Source organism: Miniopterus natalensis, chromosome 11, assembly GCF_054644295.1.
Source record: "Miniopterus natalensis isolate mMinNat1 chromosome 11, mMinNat1.hap1, whole genome shotgun sequence".
Classification (NCBI taxonomy): domain Eukaryota; kingdom Metazoa; phylum Chordata; class Mammalia; order Chiroptera; family Miniopteridae; genus Miniopterus; species Miniopterus natalensis.
This window is the reverse complement of record NC_142091.1, coordinates 18,735,903-18,753,081: the sequence shown is the minus strand read 5'-3', so window position 1 is coordinate 18,753,081 and position 17,179 is coordinate 18,735,903. Positions and strand designations below refer to the sequence as shown.

Here is a 17,179-nt window from a genome sequence, read left to right as displayed (position 1 = left end):
ATCCATGAATAATGGACATTTATTATTCTAAACTGCAGGAAGTTTTAGAAATATGTTGGAAATGAAAATCTGGCATAGTTAAAATAGTATGCTGATAATTTTTCTAGAAATCCTTCATTTTTATTTAATTTTTTAATATATATGTATATGAAATTTTATATAGAAACTTTTTTACTAATTGTAATTTGCATATATTCTAATCCAATAAGTCTAACAACATTTTATGTATTTTTCTCTAAATTAGATTTCCTCATAGAAGTTTAGCACAAAGTTTTATGAAATTAAAAACATACTGGGCCTTCTAGGCATCTCATTGGAAAACTTTGCAGTATTGAATAATCATTTTTTGTTAATTTATAAAGCTGTTATAATTGGTTACATTGGGTTATTATTTTGAGAAATTGTCTCTTCATATGGTCAGTTTTACTCTAGTGAACATGCTCTTTCATTTAAACTTGAATGTTCATAATGATAATAATCACAGCTAAAACTTAAATAGCTCTTACTATAGGCCAGACTAGTCTAAGTGCTATACATGTATCAACTCTTTTAATCCTCACAGGAACCCTAGGAGGGGCTCTTTTTATATCTATTTAAAGATGATGACACAAGATCATACAGCTAATAAATGGCAGAATTCGCACTCAGCTTCAAAGGCTGTGTTCTTATTAAATACTGAAGGAGTCAGATTTATTTTTAGTTTAGAGGTATGTTGTTGGTGTGTACTAATATAAAACAGTCTTGTTAAATCTTAGATAAAGTTATTTCATACACATAGCCATCCCTACTCTAACCCACTATATTGGTTTCCTAGGACTTTCCTAAGTACCACACACTGGGTGGCTTCAAGCAACAGAATTTTATTGTCTTATATTCTGGAGACCAGAAGTCCAAAAGCAAGCCATTGTCAAAGCCATGCACCCTCTGAAACTTGCAGGGGAATCCTTCCTTGCCTCTGCCTAGATTCTGGTGGCTTGCTGGCAATCTTTCGTCTTCCTTGGCTTGCAGATGCTTAATTCCGATCTCTGCCTTCATTGTCACATGACTTTTTTGTGTGTCTCCATTTCATGTGGCTGTCTTCTTATAAGGTTGCCTGTCATATTGGATTAGGGGTCTGCTCTGCTCCAGCATAACCTCATCTGAAGTTAATTAGTTATATCTGTAATGATCCTATTTCCACATAAGGTCATATTCCGAGGTATTAGATTTAGGACTTCTACATTTCTTTTTATGGGAAAAACAATTCAACCCATAAGACCTACCAACCCAACTTTTTACACAGTGGCTGTCTTCTGCTTCGCCCTCCACCAGAACATCACATATGCACGCATACACACAGATATCGAGGCTGCCTTTGCACTGGTCACTTGGCTGGTTATGGGTATACAGAAGTGCATTGGGACATCTCTGTGCTTTTCTTCCCAGTTGATTCATTTCTGATAGATATTTATCCACCAGGTAACGTTTACTCTGTAGCTACCATCCCTGTTCCTTTTGCTGTCTCTGCTGGCATCCACTCAGTTGTTCAAACCAAAAACCTAAAGATAATCCTTTCTCTTTTCTTACTTTATATACACAATCTACCAGCGAGTCCTTTTAATTCTCACTTAGAATTTACTTGGAATTCATTTACTTTTTGTCATTCCTATAATCCTAATGCAAACTACTGTTACCTCTCACTTCAGTTGCTGCCATAGCTCACTCTATCCTCAGAATATCTCCAGAATCCCATCACTTCTCAGACCTTCACCATCTACCACTTTGTTCAAGCCACTGTCATATGAGCAAGATTATTGCCATTTGGGCCCCTTCTCTTCCCCACTTTCAGTTTATTCTCAACACAGCAGCCAGCGTGCCTTTTGAAATATGTTGGATCATATCACTCTGTTCAAACTCTTGTGATGGCTTCTACTCCTTCTGCGTCCTTGCCAGGTCTTACCTCTCCTGGCTTTCTGCTTCCCCTCAGATCTCATCCCCTACCACTCTCACTCTTGCTCAACCTTTTCCAACCACAGTCCCCCTTCTTCCTATTGTAGTACTTCAGGTGTGTTCCTGTGGTCTCAAGGCCTTGGCATTCTCTATTCCTCCTTCTAAGAGAGTTCTACCCCACCTCTCTCCCCCACTTCTCTACTCAAATGTCATCTTTTTAAGTGAAGATTTCCCTAACACACTATATAGAAATAACACACTCTCACCACAGCTCTCTTTATCCCCCTTTGCTCTGTTTATTTTCTCCGTAACATTTAGCACTACTTGACATATTGTTATTAATTTGTTTATTAACAAGTGAATTGTTTGTCCCCCACCTAGAACATAAGCTGCATGAGGGAACACATTTTGTTTTGTTCACAGTTGTGCCCCAGTGCCTTAAACAGTTGCTGGAAGGAGCATAGAGGCACTATAAACGTTTGTTCAATCTATGACTACCTTCCTAATTTGTGAGAGAAGTATTGTCCTCTGTATGCTCTCCAAACCTGGGATCAAACCCACAACCTAGGTATTGTGCCCAGGAATCAAACTGGCATCCTTTTGGTGCACAAGACACTATACTCAACCAACTGAGCCACTCTGGCTGTGCTGTTTTTATTGTTTTTTAGAGAGAGGGGAAGGGAGAGAGAGAGAGAAATATCGATGTGAGAGAGATACCTGGATTGGTTGCCTCCCGCACACGCCCTGACCAGGCCAGGGATTGAACCTGCAATCCAGGTATGTGCCTTTGACTGGGAATTGAACCCATGACCCTTCGGTGTATAGGCCAGTGCTCTAACCACTGAGCAACACCTGCCAGGGCCAGCCTGTTTTAATTCTCTATATAGCAACACTATTTGATGTATTTTTGGCTTATCTATATATTGTCTGTTTATGTAACTTGATGCAAGTTTAAGTAAAACAAGGTAATTTTCACAGAATTTTTAAAGATTCTAATCTTTGATCACCCATTTAGTCTTTAAATACATGCTCTTTGTTGCTCATTTGCACATGACCTGTTTTATTGACTGTAGTTTGAACCTTGGCTAACTCTTTGGAGTACCTCTGCTATGGTACTATGTGATTTCCAGGTTAAATGACTCTTACGGTTTAACAACATTAAGTAAAAACCTCCTGAGTCACATATTCAGGTGCTTTGAAAGTTTAATATATTTCTAAAACCAAACTCTACCTATTTCTAAGCAAAAGTTATATATACTGGTGTATGGTTGGATGGCTTTATTTGGTCAAGTGGTCTTATTAATACAGTTTTATGTAAAATTTGAGTTTTTATTGTATGAATGAGTTTTAAAACTTCAAACTCCTGGAGGATGACAAACACTACTCTCTCTTTTTAATCAAATTTAGAGATTTGGTTTCAAATGCAATTCTTGAACGTCATTCATGTGGAAGGATTTTTTATTACGTTTTAGCAATCCTTTTTACAACCTATAAATGTTAAAATAGTTACTTAAAAAATGTGTTAATGAAGGTAGTTTTGATTTGCAGATTTAAGTTTAGTAGAGCAATCCTCAAATCTTTTAGGCATGCTACTTTAATATACTACAAATCTAGCAAAATTTGCTACATTACTTTCTGAAAATAGTAGTTACCAGATGCAAATATTGTGGCTTCTGTAATTCGGATTTAATTTTGACTTTTTATTAACCATTCTGAGCAAGATATTATGCTTTGTGTATTGAGGTATTACAAGACATGATCCTGGAAGGTGCTGCAGTAGCTACAGGAATCAGAAACTTCTTAAAAGTTCTCCACCAAAAAGCCTTTTTGAGCCTTGCAGTTTCCCTAGTTTTACAGTCTTCTGCTTCTTCACGCAGGCAACCCATCCCAGTCCCATGCGCCTTGCTTCCATCGCTCAAGCTGCCTGGCGAAGTCTGTGTATAAGAGGAAAGGCGGGACATAAGGAAATGTGTATTCACTTTCTGTTGCATCTGTACTAAATTATCAGAAATTAGCTTAAAAGAACATCCATTGATTATCTCACAGTTCTGTAGGTCAGAAGTGTGGGGGGCTCACCTGGCTTCTCTGCTCCAGGTCGCCCAAGGCTGAATCCAGGCCTTGGCTCTTATTGGGAGGCTTTGCGCATAATCCATTTCCAAAGTCCTTCAGGTTGCTCACAGAACTGAGCAACATGCAGGTGTAGGGCTGAGGTCCCCATTTCCATTTCTGTCGTTAGGAGTCCTCAGCTTTTAGAGGCTGGTCGCATTCCCTTGTTCCCCCTCCTTTACCCTCCTAAAAGCCAGCAGTGGCAGACGGTCGCTTCTCATGCCTTAGGTCCCTCTGGTCTCTTCCTCTGCCTCATCTCTCCTGCATCTCTCTTCTGCTTCAGCACTTTGACTTTAGCTGTAGGAAATTCTGCTTTCCAGGGCTCAAGTGATGAAAGTGGCCCATTAGTTACACCTGCACTGCCCCTTCCCCGCAGCGCAGATGAGCGCTGGCTGAGCAATCGTGAACGGGCGTCTTTAGACTCCTGCCCACCACGACGCTTGCCGTTCATGTGGGGTTTTTAGGCTTGAGCATCACTCCATTTTTAAAGGTATTTTCCCACTTGGTTAATGTGTATTCAGTTAGATATTGATTGCTGATTCTCTTTTTTTGGTGCTTGTGGTACATTTTTAGCTCTAAAAATGCCTTCTCTCTCCAGGAAGGAAGAGTAATTTTGTACACCTGATGCTTATGAGCCTCTGTTATTGATGATGAGATGAATGAGGAAGACTCTTATACCTACAACCTGTAATAGTCTGATATTAATGTTCTACTTTCTTTACTTAGGTACTTGAGAAGTGCAGGAATTGTAGTCATTTCTTTTAAACTGCAAATTATTTCTTTTTTATTATCTTAGCATTTTATCCGAGTAAAGTAAGGTCTGATAAATGTTTAAGTTATTTCTTTAACTTATTTTTAGTTCTTTATTTTTCTTTTGAAAGAAGTGATATATTTTACAGCTGTATGGTCGGATTATAATATCCTAGTGATTTACAAGTGTTTCAATGCAATGAAGATTTTGGGCTCTTTAATTTTACTGAATAGTTCTGAATGATTTACACTGCAATTCTAATGGTATCATGACTCAAAATTACTTGGGTTAATAAAAGCAATGATTATATACAGACAGTTCACTAAAAATGCAGTGGAAATTTATATTGGTGTTTTGTGGGCAGAATTGCTAACACAGAATTCCAGGTAACATGAATGTGTCACACCTATGTTATCTTAAAGGGTATGATATTTTTCATGCTTTTATTTTCTCTAATCCAGAATGTTTCAATACTTTGAAATGTTGTATGAAATGAACATATATTTATCTTTTGTGGAATTTTGACTAGAGAAATAATAATTGAATTTATAGTACGCTCTGGATATAAAATGGTGAACAAACAGATATGATTCCTGCCCTCATGGAGTTTATTGTGTACATTTGGTAAATTAAGAAATGATATGGAAATCAGCATTTAAACTTTTAAAGACAGTTTCTATATTGGCATATATTTCCCAAATAAAACACGTTTCAGTCAGGAGTCATTTTATATGAAAGCATCTTTGTATATATTTTGACATATTTTTTCACATAATACATCTGATTAGAGGTCTATGAGAAGAGACAGAAGAAGAAAAAGGTAAACACCTGTTATTCCATCACAAGATAACTGTCGTTAACATTTTTACATGTACCTTTCTATTTTTAGCCCGTAGATGTGTATACAATATGGACTCAGGTTGTCTGTTTTGTTGCGTAATCTGCTTTTCAGTAAATCACCTTTTTTGTAGCTCTAATTCCATTATAAGGCTACCAGAAATTACTCATTCAGACTCCTTAATGTCTTTCCCCGTTTTTAACTAATGTCAGCAGCTAAAATGAAAGTCCCTTATACATGCTTTTGCATTCATATCCTAAATTATTTCTTAAATTAATTATTATTAAATAACTGAATCAAAGGCCATGTACATTTATAAGCTTTTGATACATTTTATCAGACAGCACATTTAATCTGTCTAGAATGTTTATTGATTTTATGCATACATAAATGAATGTTTGAATGAATGAGAATATTTCCTATTACACTTCCACAGATACAATTGAGAAAACTGAGACACTGTATTTTAGTGATTTGTTCAAGGTCACTCAGCTAACAAATGTACACTGAGAGTTTTATATTTCTGTCTTCAAACTAAGCATTCTTTTCATTCTATACTTTTTCTTCACTAATGCATGGATATAAGAAATAACTTTACCTTATATCATTACAGTGAACTTGTTTACCAGACCATGTAGAAATCAGATTCCCCATATGGGCTGCATAGAGTAGGTGCTCTGTTATCACATACAGGAAGGAAAAGCTATGCAAATGGATGGTGGGGTCAGTCTCCTGTAGGGAGAACATTGTATATTCAGACCACAGTGCTTGATTGTGTCTTCTGCATCTGTTAACATGGTCATCTGTTCTTACCTCGTTGTGTTGTAATGATTAGATGATACAGATCTAAAGCATTTAGAAAAATGCCTGGCACCTTAAGCATTCAATTAATCTTAGTTATTACTGGTGCGTGACTGATTTTAGAGTGTGAAAACTTTAATATGTGTGAGATTATAATTCATGTAATTATTTTCTATTATATGTTATGTAATTAGTTTTAATAGATTTTTATCTGATTCATTTTACTTTTTATTTTTAATTTCTTTAATATATCTTTTAGGACTGAAAGAGTTGTCCCCCCTTCCTCTAAATCTCAAACGTTTGTACAAAGAGACACTAGAATTTGAACCCATCTTGATAATTATTTCTCCGGGTGCTGATCCTTCTCAGGAACTTCAGGAACTTGCTAATGCTGAAAGAAGCGGAGGGTGTTATCACCAGGTCAGTATATATCACCTGGCTCTTTTTACAATAGCTGTTGTTCTTCTTGCCATACTTGGTCTTATTAGTGAAACAGACATTTTTTTTTTTTTTTTGTAAACCAAATAATGTTCCCCCAAAGTGCCTACATCCTGATCCTCAGAACCTGTGAATTCATTGCCTTACATGGTAATAGGAATTTCGCAGATGTAATTAAGTTAATCTTGGAGAGGTCCTACTGGATTATCCAGATGGGCTCAATATAATCAGGAGGGTTTTTGTAAGAGGGAAGCAGCGGAGGTCCCGTGAAGGATGGAGATGTGAGGACAGAGCAGAGGTCAGATGTGAAGATTTTATGCTGCTGGCTGTGCAGATGGAGGAAGGGGCCATAAGCAAAGAAGTCTAGGTGGCTTGTAGAAGCTGGGAAAGGCAAGGGAAAGCTTCTCTTCTAGAGCCTCCGGAAAGATCAGCCCTTTTAGTACTACTTTATTTTCAAACCAAACACCTTGATTTTAGACCAGTGGGACTTCTGACCTCCAGAAGTCTGGTAAGATAATAAATTTGTCTAGTGTTAAGGCTGTAAATTGTGCTAATTTGTTTTAACAGTAATAGGCAACTAATATATTTGCTTACATTTGAATACTTTTTAAAACTTTACTTGGATGCTTTTACAATAAATTACAGCAATATTTACCTACAAAAACTGAAATGAAAGAAATACATACATTTAAAAAATAATTATCTAATATAATACCATTTTTTCCTGAGGTAAATTTAGAATCTTTAATTTGTTCAGATTGGCTCCTTCTTTCAACTCAGTTTGCATGCAAGTTTGAAAATTTAGTTACCCTCAATTTTTAACAAATGAATAAATAAACCTTTTTCATTGGGAAAATAATAATTACTAAAAAAGCAAATACTTCATAGCAACCAAAAATGAAAAGTAAGAATGTTATGAGGAACATAACTAGAAGATAGTGAAATAGCAGAGAGTTAGGCTCAATTGTGCAGAGTTTGCACAGTCTGACTACAAAATTTTATTTAACTCTAGTTATAGTATATGAATATTTATTAGACAGTATTCAATTATCAATAAAGTGTCTTGAGGAAGGGGAGCCTGTTTCTATAGGCTGTATCTGTTAGCAGTGATCTTGGCAGAAAGATAAAATTGCATTCACAGTAGTTTTGACTATTTAAACTCCTGGAGTTTTGTGTAAGGAACTTGCAAAATTGTTTAATGTAGTAAAACCCTTAAATATGTACATACTTATTTATATTTCTGTTATTTAAAAATTTTATTGTTATGCTGAATATATATGCTAAGGATAACATTAATGCAAAATTTAATTTTTAATGTAAGAAACTGGTGTGTGTTTATTTTTGAGGAGGGCAGCCATTTTCATGCTGTGCTTAAAATTCTTTTTCTTATAGTAAATATCTTCTTTTAAGGTTTCATTAACCTTTAAGGTGTTTTCGCACAATTTATGACTTATGGAAAATTTTGAGTTTTCTATTTTTAGTTACCATTTCAGTTCAGCAAACTGTCCTTTTACTCTGCTTATTTTGTACATTCCTTCATTTCGTTTTTTAAAATTTTAATAAATGGAAACTAATATGTGCGTTGAAACAATTCAACCAGTATTTGTTCCATCCCTCCTATTTGCTTAGTTCCAGGTTAGACCTTGAAGATTTTTAAAAAATCAATATGAGTCTTTATTACCTGTTTTATGTCTGCTTCAGTGTGCAATGAACTAGGCATTGTTCTCGCTCTCAAAAACTTTATAGTCTGATTGGACAACAAAATCAATACTCGTGAAAGTCAACCAAAAACAATGAAGTGGTATCTTGTACTCACTATGAAAAAAAAAAATCAGTATGGTTTGAGATAATCTATAATTACTCTTCAAAAATGTTTTGACTGCCCTGGCTGCTGTGGCTCAGTTGGTTGGAGTGTCATCCCATGCACTGAAGGGTCATGGGTTTGAATCCCAGTCAGGGTACATACCCAGGTTTCTGGTTCAGTTCCCAGTTGGGGCATGTACAGGAGGCATCGATGTTTCTCTCTCTCTCTCTCTCTCTCTTTTTCTCTCTCCCTTCCATTCCTTTCTCTCTAAAAATGAAAAGTAAAAAATAAATGTTTTGACTATATACCTAGTAAAAAATTTGAGCCAGGACTCCTAATATATGTATCCTTATAAATTATATATGTATCTACACAGATATAGCTGTATTACTATACAAGTATTATATAAATTGTCCTTAAAAACATGGATATGGTAAGTGGCATGTAGACATTTTAGATTCTTGACTAAAACTTTTAAAGAACCTTAGTCACCTAGTCCAAGCATTTAAAAATAATAGAGAAATCTTATGTACTGAATGTAGTATCTAGGGTCATCCCACTTCTGCTGGAATACTTTTAATGTTTGGAAGTTTTCTATTGTACAAAGTGGCCTGTTCTACTACATGTGTGTTTTAAGTTCAAATGGACTACAGGGACTGGAAAAACTGGAACGGAATTCCAGTGAGGTCATGATTCTCATTCCCTCTCCCCGCTATTTTCTCCCCTCCCCTTTCTCTCTCTCTCACTCCTACCCCTCTCTCTGAGGAACAGTAGAGGAGCAGAGGCTGGGTGTCCAGGCTTGAGGATCCTGGCATGTAGGATTCGCTAGGTGATGGGCCAGCGAGTGAATGACACGGTTAAATAGACCAGTGTCTTGAGACCCAAATATGTGCAATGTTGGAGAAATTAAGAGAAGTACATTTCAAAGTACTCACGGAGATTATAGTTATAAAAAAATTTTTTTAAGGTCTTTTTTGAGAGGATAAGAATTACAGGAATAGTGGGATGCAGAATAAAAGACTATTCAATAATTTTTTATACTGTTCTATAACTTACAAACCTGTAATGATAATATATTTTAATGAGTGGGAAAATATAGTCCAATATTTCTTATTAAAAATGGATCTCCATGTTACATGTTATCAGATTTATTTTTTATTTTTTTATTTTTGTAGGTTGCCATGGGGCAAGGTCAAGCTGATTTAGCAATTCAGATGCTAAAAGAATGTGCTCGCAATGGAGATTGGCTCTGTTTGAAGAACTTACATCTTGTGGTATCTTGGCTGCCAGTTCTGGAAAAGGTAGATTCAGATAGATATGGTACAAATAATAATATATCTAATATACACTCAATTCAGTTATCTTCAAGGAACATCAGTATTTATTATGTCTTGCATTATTATGTATGAAGATATATCTTTTAAAAATTAGTATTTGAGACATCATTTAAAATCTGTTAAGTATTTTCTTTTTAAAATACGTACATTGTACAAACCAAGATGGGTCTTTTAATAGGAAGTCTATAAAAATATTTTTTAAAGTCATTTAAGTAAAGCCAGGAAATTATTAATCATGATCAAAGGGAGACTTAGAGAATTTTTTTCAGGAGGACTATAGGGAAGTGCTTTAAAGATTTTGGAAGATCTATTTATATATAACATTACTTTCTCTTTATGCTCTTGTTCTGTTGTGCCTGTATGGGAAGAAAAGATGAAGACGAGTCAGAGGGGACTTTAGAACAACCAACCTAGTTGCTAAGACAATTAGGATGTAAACTGAAGCATCATTTCGTTTAACTCAGTGACCCCAACATGAAAATAACCTTAAGACGGAACAAATTGCTGGGTGGGTCTTAAATGCAAACCTGGATTTAAGTCTAGTGTTTATTTAACATAGATGACTATGACCTTGGGTAACTAGAGGTGGCTCTGAAGACAAGATGTTTCTTAATAACTTTATGTGGTTGAGCTAAGTGTAGGTTGGGGGAGGAGGAGACCATGATTAATTTCAGCAGTGCAAGTTAGAGACATACTGGTGGGCATGTTCATGCCCAGTACAAGGAATGAAGATGTCCTTGAATATACTAGAGGGCCTGGGCAGGGCAATGTGGGCCAGTGGAGTTAGACATCTATGAAGGGGATGGGTTATGGAATATCCTAAGAACTATGCAGAAAACACTGGATTTTTGTCCTTGGACATAGTCAAAGGAGGTCCTTATAGCTGGGGAATTAATTTAATCTGACAGAAGTATTATTTGGAATAGAATCATACAGAATAGAGTGGATTGAGAGAGGCCCTGGCCTAGTTTTGATGTGTTAAAAATTTGTGCAGTACTAATAAGTTGGCAGCTATAGCACCTTACACAAAATAGGTAATCAATCAATCTTTGATGAATGAGTTAGTGACTGAGTGAATGAGTTGATGGCCCATGATGATTCTTTACTTATAATCAGTAAAACACATAGATATGGGGAACTGCTGTATATATCAATATTTAAACATTCATTATTACTACAATAACCACATTATTACTATAATTCATTATTTTTACAATATTCTGTAAAAATTACTAATGTATAAAAATAGAAATTTTATGTCTGATGATGTTTTAAGACATGTAAAGAAGACCTGTGAATACTTCAATCTTGCTTTCTGTTTTAAACATTATGTTGGTAGCTGTTAATTTATGTAAAATATAATTACAGTTTTTACTTAATTAGAACTTTTGAAGCATATAGGGTGAATTATATTACAAAAGTTTAAAATATTTAAAAAATTTTGCTTTTCTTTTGGGATGTTTGTATGAATTACTTGGATATAAATTTACAAATTTATTTTAAATCCGACTATATCACAAATGTATTATTTCTATTAATGTTTTTATTTTTTTATTTTGATTTTTAAATATGTTTTTATTGATTTCTGAGAGGAAGGGGGGGGAGAGAGATAAAAACATCAGTGATGACAGAGGGTCATTAATCGGCGGCCTACTGCATGCCCCCTACCAAGGATTGAGCCCATAACCCAGGCCTATGCCCTGACTGGGAATTGAACCGTGATCTCCTAGTTCATGGGTCAACACTTAACCACTGAGTCACGCCGGTCAGGCTCTATTAACTTCTTTAAAAACATGCTCACCCAAGGCAAAAGTTTACATTTTGACATTATGAAACTTTACATTTTAAAAATTTACATTTTAAAATCATTATTAGATATAGATACATTTTATAACTTAGGGTTTTAAGCAAATAGGATATTTTTTATGGCCCTTTTTTTGGTCATCTTAACTCTAACATTTCACATTAATAATGATTGTTAGTATTAGACATATATTTATTAAAGTAATTTTTAGACTTTACTCTTTTAGAGGTATCAAGATATTTTAGAGTTATCAATATTTATCAATATTCATTCATTCATTCATTCATTCATTCATTCATTCATTCATTCATTCATTCAGTAAACGCTTGCTGAGTACAGAAAAAAGCCAAGAACTGTCCTAGGTACTGGGTAGTTAGAGGTGGCTATAAAATTTGTATCTGTTCTCTAGGAATTTAGTTTAGAAGAGACAGACCACATTAGTACTTAATATGTAGTATGTTCAATGCTACAGAAGATAATTTACAAAATGTCATTATTGATTAATTCTGCTTAAGATTGTAGTAGTGAAGAGTTGGAGAAGATATTCCCCTAAGAGATGATAATTAAATTATAGTTTGACAAATGGGTAAGAATTTGATAGGTTATAAAGAGAATAATAGGCAGAAAACATGTGATGAGTAAAGACACAGAGGTATAAAAATTGGAATAGTGACTAAAGAATTCAGCATGGACAGATGAATTTGTATGGTAAAGTTTTCAATTTATATCATGTGCAGTAGGTTACACTGCAGACTGGCAGTAAAGGAATTGATACCACTATACAACTTTTGTGGAAGCATGAATTGAAGCAGTGGGAACCCGAAGACCTAAACATGACTATTAATTTAGGCATAGCAATTCTAGCTATCACTTTTATTTTGTACTTATTATATATCAGGCAGTGTTAAGTGTTTTATACAGTACTGTGAGGTAGATACTGTTGTTATCCTTGCTTAGTGATGGTGTAAGTCCTAGAACCTAAGGTCACATAGCAAATAAGCCACAGAATTTGGAGTTCAAGCCTGATGGCCTAGCTCCAGGTCCAAGTTGTTATCTATTTCACTAAGCTAATAATAGAGAAGATGCGTGTATAAACTAAACATAATCAGAACATTAAGAAATATATCGGAATGTCACAGAAAGATTTTAGTAAGAAAAATTACTTAGTAATAGTATATTTATAAAATGGAAATTTGTGTATGTATTTACGTAGATTTATGTAGATTTTTATTGTTGTCGTTTTTATAAACAAGGAGTTGAATACTCTTCAACCTAAAGATACCTTTCGTCTTTGGCTCACTGCAGAAGTTCACCCCAACTTTACTCCTATTTTATTACAGTCAAGTTTGAAGATAACATATGAGGTAAGAAGATTTAAAACTTGAACCACTGGTTTATAAGTGCAGTAATCTCTACAATGCCTTCCAAAGCTCTAAACAGCCTTCTGCTATGCAAAACTTCCTTTTACACTTAGATAAGGTATAATATACATAAATAATAGCATAAGATGGCATGTATAAAAACACATTGAAATTTTTCTTTCAAATGTTATATTTTTTGTTTTTATCATAATAAAAGACACATAACATGAAATTTACCATTTTAACCATTTTTAACTAGATGTACGTTTTGTGCAACAGATCTCTAGAAATTTTTCATCTTGCAAAACACACTACTGTATCCATTGAAAAGCTACTTGCTTTTCTTTACCCCTGGCCACCACCATTCTACTTTCTGTTTCTATGAGTTTTCTTATTTTGGATATCTTATATAAGTGGAAAGCACTGTTTACATTCCTCCCAATAGCATACATTTTCTCTGCATCTTTGACAACACTTGTTATTTTCTGTTTTGGTCGGTTGGTTTGTTTTTTAAACAATGGACATTCTAACGGTGTGAGGTGATCTCTCACTGTGGCTTTCATTTGCATTTCCGTGATATTAGTGATGTGGAACGTCTTTTCATATGCTTGTTGGTCATTTGTATATTTTCTTTGGAGAAATGTCTAATTCAAGTCATCTGTCTGTTTTTAATAGAATTAATTTTGTAACTTAGTTGTAGGAGTTCCTTATACAGGTTGTGGCCAAAGTAGGTTTACAGTTGTTTGTATGGAAAATAAAACAATAATAGATGATAATGCAAGAATAAACTATGTTTGCGTAGTCACAACTGTAAACCTACTTTTGCCTCACACCGTATACTCTGGAGTTGAGAGTTGAGTTGTAGGAGTTCCTATCAGATGTATAGTTTACAGATACTTTCTTCCATTCTCTAGGGTTGCTGTTCACTGCTTCCTTTGATGCAGAGATGTTTTTAGGTGTGATGTCTCATTTGTCTGTTCTGTTTTTTGTTGCCTGTCCTTTTGATGTCATCCAAAAAATAACTGTCAAATTCAATGTCATGAAGCTTTTCCCCTGTTTTCTTCTAGGAGTTTTCTAGTTTCAGATCTTAAACCTTTAGATTTTAATCCATTTTGAGTTAATTTTTGTGTTTGGTGTAAGGTAAGGGTTTAACTTTATTCTTTTGCATGTGGATATTGAGTTTTTACATCATGTGTTTTTTACCTAGCTAAGTTAGGTTTTCAGTGTTTGTTTTCTTCCTTCATCCTTCTAACATATATTGCTGGGCGGATCCTTCCTAAACCTGACATATCCAAAACTATATGCATTTGTAATGATATCACATAACTGGTCAAAGTCAATAAATAAAATAATAAACTGAATTAAAACTTAAAAAAACTGGTAAAAGGGTCTGTCTGCATTTTCTCTCAATTTGTAGGAAGTTCTTTGTTTTATATAATTTTTTATTCTTAAGAAAAATATCTTATTAGTGTTTATATCTACCTGTTACTTTAGATCAGTACATCTTTTTCATCTGAAATTATTAGTCTTATTTAAGGAGGAAAAGGGATAGGATTAATCTAGGGAATGCAAAGATGATTTAATATTTGGAAGTATGTTAATTGAATGAGTTTCATTACAATGCCTAGTAAGAAACAACCATTACAGAATCTTCTCCAGCCACTCTCTCCTTATATTCTTCTACTAAACTACAAGCCATAAGGGCGGGAGCTAATTTTTTTATTATTATCATATAATACCAGGAATGTAGGAAGAACACAGTAAATATTTCAATTAATGAAGAGTTAATATATCAGGGGAACCATTCCTTGAATGTTTTAACTTAAAGTGCAACCTTATCCAGGATTTTTTTAAGGAGGTAATTTTATTCTGTTTTCATGGAAATTTTCAGTTTTATTTAAATGTTTGGTGAATTTGTTTGCTATTTCTTATATCAGTGTAGGTAATTTTATGCTAAGAAATAGCATAGTGCATTATGTTCAAAACTATTAGTATATATGCATACATATACACAATTATAATTATACAGTATTATCTTTAAATATTGTTAAACCTCCATTCTATTATTTCTTTTCTTTTTTGATTAGTTGTGTGAGAATGTTTTTAAAAATTTATTCCAAATAACTGCTGTCATACTTGTCTTTTCTGTTCACTGAATTTGCTGCTTTTTTATTTATTTTTCCTTCTTAATGCTTTCCTTAGATTGTATTTACTTTTATTCTTCCTGATTTCTTATGTTGAATGTTTGATTGGTTTCTATTTACTTGCATAAGTATTGAAATTAGTTTAAGTCTGTGACTTTGTAGTCAAGTATAATTTTGGCCTTAGCTCATAATTTGGCATATTAATGTTTTCATTTTGTTGTTTTTCACATAGTCTGTATTTGTGTATGATTTTCTCTGTATATATAATTTATCTATTTTGCATAATCTTTAGGATATTGCCTTAAAAACTCTTCATTGGTTGTTCAGTTTCCTATTAATGTGTTTTATTGAATAGTACTCAGAAATGTGGACTATTCTATGATATTTTTGATAAATGTTTCATAAAAAAAAATTTTTATGTCAAAAGTATAAATTAGGATATGTATTTAAGAAATCACTGGTATTTTTCTTTTACTTTCAATTTTTTTTTTTTTTAAAGAAGAAAACAGAATGAAAAGGATTGCAAAGGGAATGGCTTCTTTGTAGCAGACATTCTTTAAGTACTGATTTGAATTATTTATTATTTTTATGTTGGAAATAATGCCAGTAAAATATCTTAATGATCATATAAAATCTATTAGCTTATTTTGAATATTGTTGGTTTTTACATTTTTTAAAATTTAAAACATTATTTTGAATTTATAATTGAGATGAACTGTTAGGTATATGGAGTTTTTATATTTGTACACTTTTAAGTAACATAATGAAATAATTTAAGTCAATTTGGTAATGGTGTAAAATTTTCTTCATTACAGTATGTTCTCAAATGTGTTAAATACTGGTTTATTTTATTTTTAAATATTTTATTTTAAAATAACATGTCTGTTTTTCTTTAGTCACCTCCAGGTTTGAAGAAGAATTTAATGCGTACTTATGAATCTTGGACTCCTGAGCAAATTAGCAAAAATGGCAATGTACGTCGAGCTCATGCTCTCTTCAGTTTTGCATGGTTTCATGCTGCATGTCAAGAAAGAAGAAATTATATCCCACAGGTAAGAGAAGTCTTGGATATATTATAAGTTGTACATATTTTTTGTAGTAAAGTATTTTTATAATTTAGTAGAAATGGCTATGATTACTTCATAATTTGGCTTGTGATTCATACATTTATATCACTAATTTGGCCTATTTTGTTAATTTCCTGGATTGTTTATAGTTAACTAGTTCACATCTCTTTGAATTAAAATGTTGTGAACAATGTATGAACCATCATAAGCCCTCAATGATTGCTAGGCATCTTATTTATTTATTTATTTATTTATTTATTTATTTCTTTTCTTTTTTTTAAATATATCTTTATTGATTTCAGAGAGAGGGAGGAGAGGGTGAGAGAGATAGAAACATCAATGATGAGAAAGTCATTGATCGAGCCCTCAACCGAGGCATGTGTCCTCACCGGGGATCAAACCCCGATCGCCTGGATCCTAGGTCAACGCTCAACCGCTGAGCCACGCCCGGCTGGGCAAGGCATCATTTTAAAATGTACATATATTTTTAATCCTTATCCGAGGATTGTTTTATTGATTTTAGAAAGAAACATCCGTCGGTTGCCTCCCGTATGCTCCCCGATGGGATCAGACCACAGCCTTTTGGTGTGTGGACGATGCTCCAACAGCTGCGACACTGGCCGGGGAGGCATCATTTCTGTAGTTTTCTATCTAAGGCCTCGCAGAATGCCCTGCGGAGTCCCCCGTACCTGTGTTTCCTTCAGTGTGCCTCTCAGTACACAGCATTGCTGTCCACTCTCGTCCTCCAGCTAGAAGCTTAGGAGTTGTTCTTGATTCTTTTTTAGTCCCTCCCCAGTTC

The 17,179-nt window shown here is 34.1% G+C and overlaps 1 protein-coding gene across 6 annotated transcripts in view; it reads left to right on the top strand.

The window, feature by feature from the left end:
- The window catches only part of DYNC2H1 (dynein cytoplasmic 2 heavy chain 1), a 244,128-nt gene that overhangs the window by 147,052 nt on the left and 79,897 nt on the right, over nucleotides 1–17,179 (top strand). For all 6 annotated transcript variants that reach the window (XM_087821570.1, XM_087821571.1, XM_016206739.2 and 3 more), the window contains 4 exons: nucleotides 6,685–6,845; nucleotides 9,843–9,968; nucleotides 13,062–13,172; nucleotides 16,210–16,365. In XM_087821570.1, the coding sequence (XP_087677696.1) occupies nucleotides 6,685–6,845; nucleotides 9,843–9,968; nucleotides 13,062–13,172; nucleotides 16,210–16,365 (554 nt within the window). The remainder of the gene's footprint in view (nucleotides 1–6,684; nucleotides 6,846–9,842; nucleotides 9,969–13,061; nucleotides 13,173–16,209; nucleotides 16,366–17,179) is intronic.